Source organism: Toxotes jaculatrix, chromosome 21 (genome assembly GCF_017976425.1).
Source record: "Toxotes jaculatrix isolate fToxJac2 chromosome 21, fToxJac2.pri, whole genome shotgun sequence".
NCBI lineage: Eukaryota > Metazoa > Chordata > Actinopteri > Toxotidae > Toxotes > Toxotes jaculatrix.
The window spans coordinates 18,198,163-18,209,168 of NC_054414.1; the positions used below are offsets into that span (position 1 = coordinate 18,198,163).

General features: G+C 41.9%; 1 protein-coding gene across 1 annotated transcript in view; it reads left to right on the top strand.

Annotated features, from left to right (window-relative positions):
* tbkbp1 (TBK1 binding protein 1) overlaps nt 1-10,655 on the top strand; it is a 46,076-nt gene extending 35,421 nt beyond the window's left edge. The window contains 3 exon segments of the mRNA XM_041029501.1: nt 3,530-3,645; nt 5,289-6,076; nt 8,082-10,655. Of these exon segments, the coding sequence (XP_040885435.1) occupies nt 3,530-3,645; nt 5,289-6,076; nt 8,082-8,210 (1,033 nt within the window). The 3' untranslated portion in view covers nt 8,211-10,655.
* Nucleotides 10,656-11,006: the final 351 nt, after the last annotated feature.

Consider the following 11,006-nt stretch of genomic DNA (forward strand, 5'->3'; position numbering starts at 1 on the left):
CAGGCTTGACACCCCCCTCCCCAGACTTCAGTATAGAGAGCGACTGACTAATCCCTTTTCAGCTCACAGAAAGTGAGAACTGTTTCCAATAAATCACAACATTATAATTATGAGTTGATGTGAAATTCCCATTTCTTATTGGAAATTCAAAAAACAGTGCTCTGAACAGCCCAGTGTAGCTTTTAGGAAAAAAAAAAAACATTTCTCCATTTTAATTGATAATTGGCCCTAAAAATATTATAAGACAAATGAAGTTAAACATTAGCAAAACTCGTCAGTGACTGTTTATTGTGCTATGGCTTGATGTGAGGGCTGTTTGACACCTCTGTGTTCGGCTGAATGTGCTTCATGCACATAGCAGACGTAAGGGTGGGACATGTACTGCAGAGTGTGAAAAGCCCCCACTGTGGTCTGATGGTTGTTTAACACATGAGCCCAGAGGCAACCGGTAAAGACCAACATTCAGCTTCTACGTTTCTTTTTATGTGCCATGGATATCTTCCTTTTTCCAGAGAACACAACCACACACACACACACACGTCTGCAAACATATTTACCAACGCCACATCTTGCTGACCACCCTGTATTCAAGTGTTAGTTTTCCCTGGAGGCCATGTGCGTGACTGAGCTCCAGCAGATTTGAAAAAGAACATTTATTATTGCTCAGAGCCGACAAAGACGCTCAGACCTCATAGGCAGCTGCTGCAGTGACGGCGCTCTCTTTGAAACGTCCGATCAGACCAGAGGTCAGATTTCAGCCCACACTTCCATCTCCCACACACACACACAAGCACACACAAGTATACACTTGTGCCTGATCAATTCAATAGCACAAGGCTTTCATCAATGCTGCACTAGCATTATCACACTCCTCCCACACACTGTAATGTACATTGTACAGTATGTACGTGTGCAGTTACACATATAAGAGCAAAGAAAAAGGAAACAAATTAAAATGAATGCAAAAGAGCAGATGCATGCTGGTGAACGTGCATGGTATTTTTAGACATAAAGAGAGACCCCATTTCACAGATTTTCTGAAACAGACAATGACTGAGAAACCCTTTAAAGTTTGTCCCTGTGTGCACTCGTGCAGGTGTTCACACATCAGTTTTACTACAGACGACCATGAGTGAGAGGTGTTGCACTCTTACCCGGGGCTCTCACACAAATTGTCAAAACACACAAGCAAAATTGAAAAGTGAGATAGTACAAGTGAGAAAAGGAAGAGGTGCACGAATCTAAACTGTCAAGAAATGAAGCATTGGCCTGCGTTTAGAAAGAAAGCAGATAAAGTAAGAGCTGGAGCTGAGAGTCATCTGAGAGCAGGGAGGGAAGGAAGCGGATAAATTACATTTTATGAGCACTTTTGCAATAAGAATATTGCACTGCGCACTCCACCCACCATGCCAGTAAGTAACCTAAATGATTGGTATTTTCCTACTAACTACTACTATTTTCCACTAAATATATTTAGAGGTTTTCAGGAGGCTTTTATCCAAAGCCACACGCAGGGAGTGTGCGCCTTTTCGGCACAGATGACCCTGAATCATTTCAATGTTAGTATCAGGTTCCACCGACTCGTACCACAAAGAAGAGCGTTGTTTGTTATGAGGTGGGGAATGTAGGGGGTTTGATACCCCACTCTGTCTGAGTCATAGCAGGTTGGTGGAAAACTAGGTGGGCCAGACAACTAACTGGTGGAAGTTCTGACTTATTAAGAGTTTTTATGAAATTGTGAGCTTCCTTGAAACAGGGTCCCTGACATTATCTTAAAACATTTTGGGTGATAAACTTGTAGCCGTGTATCCTGGTTTTAAGCTTGTTTTTTTTTTTGTTTTTTTTTTTAATGCATGTCTGTGCAGATATCTGTAACATATAAAAAGGTGGAGAATGAGATTGTAGTTCAGAAGTGAAAAAGAATCTGCTGTTATTAGCACTAAAAATGTGCGGTGCTCCTCTGATACATAACCAGGCAGCAGGCTCACACACACAAGTGGGAAGACTCAATTAAGTTAGTGTGTGGGTGTGCTGGGGAACATATTTTTAATTTGACTCTGTTTTATTTGCTGTGTAGGCAGGATACATAAGTGTTTTTCTCTTCTTTTTTTAATTTTCTCTTTTTTTTTTTTTTGGTTCCAGCATTGCAGTTGCAGTTGCAAGTCTATTCCTACTTATACAGCAGAAATCCCCAGGACATACATAAGTGTTGTTTGTAGTTTTTGTTTTGTTTTTTTTTTATCTATCACAATCTCTATGGAGAAACAAGCCAAGTCAAATTCTCATCAACAATGAGGTTAAATTGGTTACCAGAGGTGCTTTTTCAGATCAGAGTCCGGTTATTATCTGGTACTCATGTACAACAGCATTCTCCTTTTGTCTTTATCTTTCCGCTCATCATCACGCGACAGGTGTTGAAGTTGCCTGTACATTTGCGTTCATAAGGTGTTTTATTTTTTCTTTCAACTTTCCGGTAAAAGTGTGATCACGGATCGATAAAAACATGTCATTTCTTTCCTTTTTTTTTTCCTTTTTAAGTTGCACATTTAAATTTGCCTTTATGAAGCTAATCGAAACGTTAATGTTTTTGAAATGCTGGTCATGATACAAGAAAGCACTCAAAGCTGGCAGCAAAACTCATTATCTTGACAGATTTAAAATGAGATTTAAAAGTTTCACGTCTCTCATCTTGTAAATAACATTCTAATCTACCACCGTCAGTGCTGGTATGAGTCAATTTCAGGTCAAAAGTAAGGAGTTTATAAAAATTGGTTAGACATTTGAGATAAGCTGTCCATTATCAGATTTGAGGGCAGCTAGAGCAAACAGTGACTAACTTGTATAGTTGCAAACCTTCTGCCATGAAGCAGCCTACACTACATAAGTCTCTCTGCTTTTACCCACACACACAGTAAACACCACTCTTTATACCATCTAAGCTGTCAAATAGATGCTCGGAGATATACAATGTGCTGGGGGATTATAATGCTTGGCTCACGTTAATTTATATTGTGGGACTCAGATCAATTTCAAAATGAAGAGCTGGGACTAAATCAGTTTGTTGCCATGGTTAAAAGACACAGCAGCCTGTGAGCCAACCATCGTTGTTTATGGTTCTTGAAATAGAGCTGCTCTGTCAGTATGGCCCCTGAGAGAGTCATGACACATCTTGCATGAAATGGTGTGATTTTATGCACTTCAATTATGTGCTGTGTCTTGCGACTCTAAAAATATAAGCCTATAAGCCTCTCAATTAGCCGGCCTGATTTGTGAGGCTGTTACTGCTGCAGAGCTCATTCAGCTTAAAGTGATGAGGATCAGTGTGGATTTGTGATGCAGTTCACTGTGGTTTCATACATCTTACTGTATTAAAAAGCCTTTGATTAACTTCCAACAATGGTATACATATCAGTGACGAATCAGAGAGTACTGTGTATGTTGTAATACATTAACACTCCAACAACAGTGTAATATTCTGTAATGGCAGTGATTATGATAATTATGATAATTGCCTCCCTTCCTCCTGCAGGGTGAATTTGGCTCTGGCCTACACAGAGTTAACAGAGGAGCTGGGGCGCCTCCAAGCACTGAGCTCCAAGCAGACGGAGATCCTGAGGAAAGCCTCACAGGAGCAGGCCAGTCCAGGTTAGCATCTACAGCACCCATGTAGAGTACTGTACATCAGTAATGTGGAAAAAATGAGTCAGCATCCCCTCAGTCCCTCAGCGATGGAGCAAGCGTTTCATTCTGTCATTCGAGTAAACATAGTAATACCTCACTGTAAAGATACTTCACCATAAGTACAAGTCCTGCACTGACAGTGCTACTTACATAAAAGTATTTAAGTAATATTAAAGTAGTCAAATGTACTTAATGCAAGAAAAAGGCCCCTTTAATTATTGTTAGTGATCCGTCAGTGTCTTTATAGATTAAAACTATCCAATATTATATAAAATTGCAAACTATTACCTGTATACAATATGTAGAGTTATATTTTAAATCAAAGTCACTTTTTAAATTAAGATTTTTAATAAGTAAAAACTATAATGTTTCTAAAATGTCGAGTAAATTTACAATAAAGTTGAAACTGAAACACTCAGTACAGGTTCCTCAAATTTGAACTTGGGCAAATGTCTTTATTTAAATTTTACCACTGAAATTCTTGGTTTTTGTGTAACATTTTGTAAATTCAACAAGAAGAATCAGATTTTTTTTAGAAAGATGATGATACTCTGTAAAATTAAATGTCATTTAAATCACATACTCTTCATATATTCCTGTAGCTCTCTACATGTTTGGTTGTGATTTGTCACTACGGTTTAAGTAAGGCTGAAAGACAGCAGCAAGCACGGAGAGTTGGAGAGTACAACTTACAAGCGCTAAACAGTAGCAACACCTCTCTCTTCCTGCACACATAGCTAATGTCTTACAGCTCTGCATCTACTACCTACCACAAACCAGAAGGTGCCACACGCAGTGCCTCTACAAACTGGAAAACCGTGATACGTAAATCGGCGAATAACTGCGTATTACACAGCTAACTGTGGGAAAAACACAGAAAACCCCAAACTCTGCCTGACTTTTCCCAGAGGCCATGTTGTGTCGCGTTGATCTACAAAATGTGACTTGAACGGCACTTCTGCTTAATTAGTTGCAGGATCGTGCAAGTGATACGATTGCCTCTCGGCTACCTTTCACAACAAAACAAATACTTTTCGTGACTTGTTGAAATAATCAGGGACGTGGGAATTTGCATGGCGCCGTAACGGTCCTCCTGGGTGTTGCACTGTAACAGTAAGCGTAAACTGAACAGACCCATTTGAGTGTTTCCTCCTCATTTGGAGGCTCAGAGAGCACTTCAGTGCACAAACACCTCCTCCCTTTTTACACCTCAACCAACTGGTCATAAACGATGTTTCCTCTTTGATATGGGAAGTGGAGCTGAAGTGGTGACTTCAGGGGTGACTGACTCATCGACATGTCGTGTAATTACAGGAAACACTACAATTGTGCAGATCTAAATCTTTTTATGAATACAAAGAGGAATATAATGTACATTTCTATTAGTTGAATATCTGTAGGAAACTTTGTCGAAAACTGCCACAAATGTCTGCTGCAGCAATACGTGTTGCCCCACTGTATGTGACTGACAGATTTGGTTCAAAAATATCTCCCTTTCTTTAAGAACAGCCCCAGACCAAAAGTACACAAAAACCGACAGTGTTTTTTTGTTGTTGTTTTTTTCAAAGCTGATTTTATGTATTTGTTTATCCTCTGTGTTCCCCCAGTTCAGCGCCACTCTCCCATCCACCATCAGCGCCACTCTCCAGTATCCCAGCGCCACTCGCCCATCTCACAACGCCATTCTCCAGTCCCACCTCCGCCGCATCACTCCCCGATCCAACAGAGACGCTCCCCAGTGCTGCAGCGCCTCTCACCGGACATGCACCGACGCTCACCCCTGCTGGATGTCAACAACGGACCGGCCTCTTACTCCTGCCGGCCGCCAAGCCAGCACCTGAGGGCCAGTTTCCAGGGCCGTCGAAGTTACTCCGAGGTTGCCGACCCCTCGGCTTACCAGTGCCCACCCCGCTTCTCTCTGGACCCTGTCTCCACCCTGCCTAAGCCCCGGCCTTACGTTGAGAGCTACCCAAAACAACAGCCCCAGCATGTGGGCTCTCCTCATGGTGGACTGCAGCACAGGGGTTCCCCATCTCCCCACCAAAGTGGTGCAGGAGGAGACGGGGGGCACGGGGAGAGCTCCATGCGCCACTCCAGAGAGATGCCATTCCCACTGTCTGAGGTGGCTCACCTTCATTTCGAGCCCCCTCCTCCTTCCACTCCGGCACCCCAGCCCCCACAGTCCTCTGAAGACGAGGAGGAGTGGACCTGCCCACATCCCATCAGCCCACCGCGGACGCTGGGAGCACTTTCTGCAGCAGTGCCCAGTGGTGTCATGAGAGGCCCAGCGTCCTGCTCAGCCTTCCCCATCCCTCAGAGGCCTAACACCCTCAGCTGCCACCCGCAGCCGGGGTACATGTCAGCGGAGCATGCTCAGTCCTGGCCTTCAATCAATGTGAGTCAAAGAATAAAACTTAACTAAAATGTCATTTAACTGTTAGTGCAGCTACACATTTAGTGAATTGGACACCAAGTGTCCAGTGTCCCTTTGTCACAGACGCAGTTACTGCTACAGAAAAGTATTTGTGTTTCACCCCATGACTTTTTCACACTGCATGTCACAATCATCTCAAGACATCTGTTTTCACCGTGTCTCTTCCTAGTTCCAAGTTCCTTTAAAAGAATAGATCAGCATTTTTAGAAATAAACTTATTTACTTTCTTTCTGAGGGTGACATGAGAAGTTTGATTTCGATCTAATGACTGTGCATTAAGTTCGGGCTACATGTTTAACTTAGCGTATCATAAAAAGGGAAGCTACATAACAGATGGTTATTGTTTGGTCTCATTTGTTTGACTTGTACATGAGCAGAAATATACAAGGGTTTGTTGGTTTTTGAGCCTGTGGAACTATTTCACAACAGCGTTTTCACACTGAGGTTGTCAGGTCTGTGCAGACTCTAAAACCAAAACCTGTGCTCGTAAACTGTACCTGGCAACCTTCCTACCAGCGGTAGGAATTACCATTGTTGCCGACTGGTAGCAAAGGAAAAAGTCAGCGTAGAGCCACCAAGTCATGAGGTTGCGGAGGAGGGATGGGTCAACGACCACTGCTCCTTTCCTGTTTCCTTCGGGACCATGTTGGTTTCTTTTCACCATGATGATGAAGGTTCCCTAACCTTTAAGGGGGAACTCCACCGATTTACACATCACAGTCCGTTCACACATGTTGTCACGTACTGTGTGTGTGAAAAAAGGTGTGTAAAGTCTTTACACGGCAGATACTGAATGTATGCTGCAGCAGACAGAAAATGCCATTGAATTTCAGGTAGACTTTACTTTTGTTACATTGAGTCTGAAAGACGATGTAGTTTGATGACTTGGAATCTCAAAACGAATATTGATTCTCAGCAAAATAGACATACACCAAACCCCCTAACACGGATCCTGGGAGATCTGCACAGCTGTGCTCGTGTACCAACTATATGAAAAACACTTTTCTACCAATTTACATGGTAACAAAAAAATTAAAATCAGAAACAGCTGAGCTGGTTCTGTTATATCAGCCGGCAAAGACTGGATCAATGATAGATTACAAGACTTCTCCATATAATATCTACTATAATGCTGTGTCATAATTATTACTATAGTCATTATTATTATTATTATGGTTGCAGCCTCTGTTTCTAATAAAATTAACTTCAGAGTGATGGATTTTTGGTGGGAAATGGTTATGCAGGTGGTGGGGAGTCGTGTCGGGAGGACACTGATAAACTGCTGAATTGTGCTGAGGGTCTGTGCATTTATTTATAATATAAATTAGTTTTGTGATTACTAATCTAAATTTCCTTTGCAAGATGTCAGTTCATTATGTTGTGTATGTTTTTTGTTTATTGTTTTTCTTGTAATAAGATCAATGTATAGGCAAGATTATTAAATAGAAAAGTGCAATTTACATTTTACAAATGTTAGAAAAGAAGAAAACAGGAGTGGGTAAGAAAAAAGTCATCCAAAAAAAATTATTAAAAGAAACAGAGAGAAAAGAAAACATGTATTTGTGTGCCCGACTCCGGCTCCGTACTCAACACGCACACACAAAACTGATATCAGCGTTCTCATGTCACTCAGAAAGAAAACAAATTTGCATATTTCATAAGCACAATTTCTATTTGAGCCACCTCTCCACTCGCTCTTCTCGCCTCTAAACTGAACCGGATTAAACAGTGAATCAGGACTTTGATGAGCGCTTCCACCTGGATTTACTACTAGTTCGTCTGTTTCATCACAAGACTAAGTGGTCCCTGTTGTGTAAGTCTGAAGTGATCACTCTACAAGTGCTGATGTAATTTTGTTGCCTCCCACAGAGTGACTAACACAGTCCAGTCAAGCGAGTTATCTGAGGACCAGGTGTGGTTCATCTTTAAGTCTAATGTGTGTGTGTGTGTGTGTGTTGCTCTGCAGCTCTGGATGGAGACCGAGGAGAGTGACATGCGGAGCTGCCCTCTGTGCCAGCTGATATTCCCCGTTGGTTACCCTGACGATGCCCTCATCAAGCACATTGACTCCCACCTGGAGAACAGCAAGATCTGATTGCCATGGCAACCAGCCCGCACACACACACACACACATCTGCGCTCTCCTCTTATAGATTATGTAAGAGACTGGCAGACCCGGACAAACGGAGAGTCGTACGTAGAATCACAGGCGATCAATTTAGCACCAGTTAGCTATGTGCAAAAATCTGTAGGTAGGGATGCAAAACGGCACAGGGGCCGGTTTTATTTGGGGAGTACTTAAACACGGGTCCGTCTTGGATTTGTGAGTGTACATGCAGAGTCCTTTACTGATTGCCCTTACCACAGCTCTGCCTGTATAATCACTGGCTCTGGTTGCTGCTGTTTTGTAATGAGTCTTGTTGTGTGATTTCAGACAGTTTCAGTTTCAGGTATCGTGTTGTTTTTCGCTTCACGCTTAGTACACTTGAGCAAAGTAAGCCGAAGATGGGGTATGAGAGGCAGGCATGCCAGTTCAGGAACTCAGCATGGCAAAGCGTTAGGTTCAGTGTTCAAGAGTAAACGATCAGGGAGAGCTGAGGCGTCCTTTTTGACAGACTATTCTTACCACTTAGCTTTAAATACTGTACACCTGCTTGGAAATTTTCTATCTCACACACATACTACAGTATATTTTGCAGAGGATCCTGTGCAGTAAGTGCCAAGGACAGTGATCTGGTAGAAGCTGGCTTGTTGAAATGGTCTGACAGACACACATATGGGACAGTGATAAGTCGTAGAGTGAGAGAATGACACTGTGAAGGAATTCTGATTGATTGGCTGTCGATCAGGGTTTGATGCCGCTTCACTTTCACTCTTTTAGAAACAAGGGAGTATGTTTCTGTGGCAGTTAAGAAAGCATAAAACATTCCAGTCTCACATTTCATCAACTGACAAATCAACTGACAAGCTGGAGAATACGAATGTGAAAGTAGGTTTGGATCAGCCTGAGGGCGGTTTTGATGATGCCCTGCAGGGCGGGGCACTGATGCTGATGTGTCTTCTGAGTGGAGGGAAATTTTAGTCAGAATATACCTTTATGCTTGCAGCCTGTTAAAAAAAATCTACGTATCTTAGCACTTTAATTTAGCATAGCCTATAAAATGTATCTGTTTTCAGTCCCCATATATATTTTCCATGTATAATTTACTATTTATATTGTCTATCTGTAAGGCAAAAAAATATATGAATATATATTTTTGCAAATGTTGATGCACCACGTGTCTCATGTTGGTGACATGTTTCTCCCACGTGCTTGCACACGGCTGTATATAGAGGATTCGAAGGTCGAAATCCCACTGCATGGGATGCTTTTCTGTATAAAGACTTAAAATTATCAACTGGGATTCTCCTCGGTCTTCCTAAAGATCTGACCTTCAAAAACAGTTTGATGTCACGACTGCCCAGACCACCCAACAAAAAAAAAAAAAAAAAAAAACTTAAAGAATACGTACTGCATGAGATCAAGACTTCTGACCTGCTGTGAGGGAGAAGTGGCAGGCTTTTTAGTGTACTGTATTTCTATCTCGGAGATCTGACACCAGAACCATCATCTCCAATCAGCAACGTTATCTCTGCAGGGTTTAAGCAAAGACGATACTCTTCTTTTGATACATGGGTTTAATTTTTATCTAAAGTGGAATCTCGTTTCGAGATCTGCTTGTGGAACTTGAACTTCTTTTTTGAAAAAAGGAGAAAAAAAAAGTTACACTGATGTCAGCTAATCTGAGGCTTTCAGTTACATGTGCAGTTTCTAATGTCGGGGATGTCCCTGCACACCCACCGATGCATTTAAGCTGGTCTGATACTGAAGAGATGAAATGCAGTAGATTAGAGCGCATAGTCTAATGACTGTGGCAGCAGGATGATGCAGGACATAGGTTTCAAGTCTTTGCGTCAGCTAACCTCAACCCCGCTGAAGTACTCTTGAAAACACCCGAATCCCTACAAGCTCTGGAGACTTTGCTTCAGGCTAAAACTTTTCTGTGAAGGTTTGAAAAATAAAGAGAATTTTCCAGTGGGAGTCAAAGAATATATCAGATTAAAGGATAATTCTGGTTTATTGCCACTTGGACTCGTTTTGGTAGGTTTGGACACTGGTTCAGTCATGATCTAGTGGAGTTTACTTAAACTGAGACCTGCGAATGCACCTTCGTCTCCCGTATCGTAACTGTAAAGCATTACTCCGGAGCAGTTTATACTCCGACAGAGGAAGTTAAATAAATATGAAAGGTGCAACACAACTAGCTAGTCATTATATCTTCCTCCATTTTAATGTCTTTCACTCTAAATTCCCTGAAGTGTCTGCGCTGTTGAGGAGGGCTTGCTGTTGGTAAAATGACTCACATATGTGGGTCAAAGTTCACCCAAGCTGAAGCTGATTCAAAAAAAAAAAAAAAAGAAGAAGCTGAGTCATGAGTCCACTGGAATGAACTGAATTTGTTATCACTCGAAATCTAATTCAAATTATTTTTGAGGCCAAGAAAAAAAAAAAAAGAAATAGGGTTTTCCACAGTATATTATAGTGGAACAGCCCTGCCACGCCAAAATAAAGAGCACCTCAACTTACCCGTCATGGTCTGTATGGAGCTGAGTTTAGATATAGAAGAGCTGGGTCATTACCACTAGCTCCATGTTTTGTTCTTTGTATCAGTGACCGATTAGAGAGACTCCAGGCAGCATTTTACCACCTCCGCTAACCAGTTTCCTGGGGGAAACCCTGAAGCCTATACAGAACTTCACAAGAAAAATGGTGAGGTTCAAAGAAGTCTCAAAAATAAACATATGTTGTATGTTTCCTCTGCCTGCCCCTTCAGTCATCCTCACTACTTGT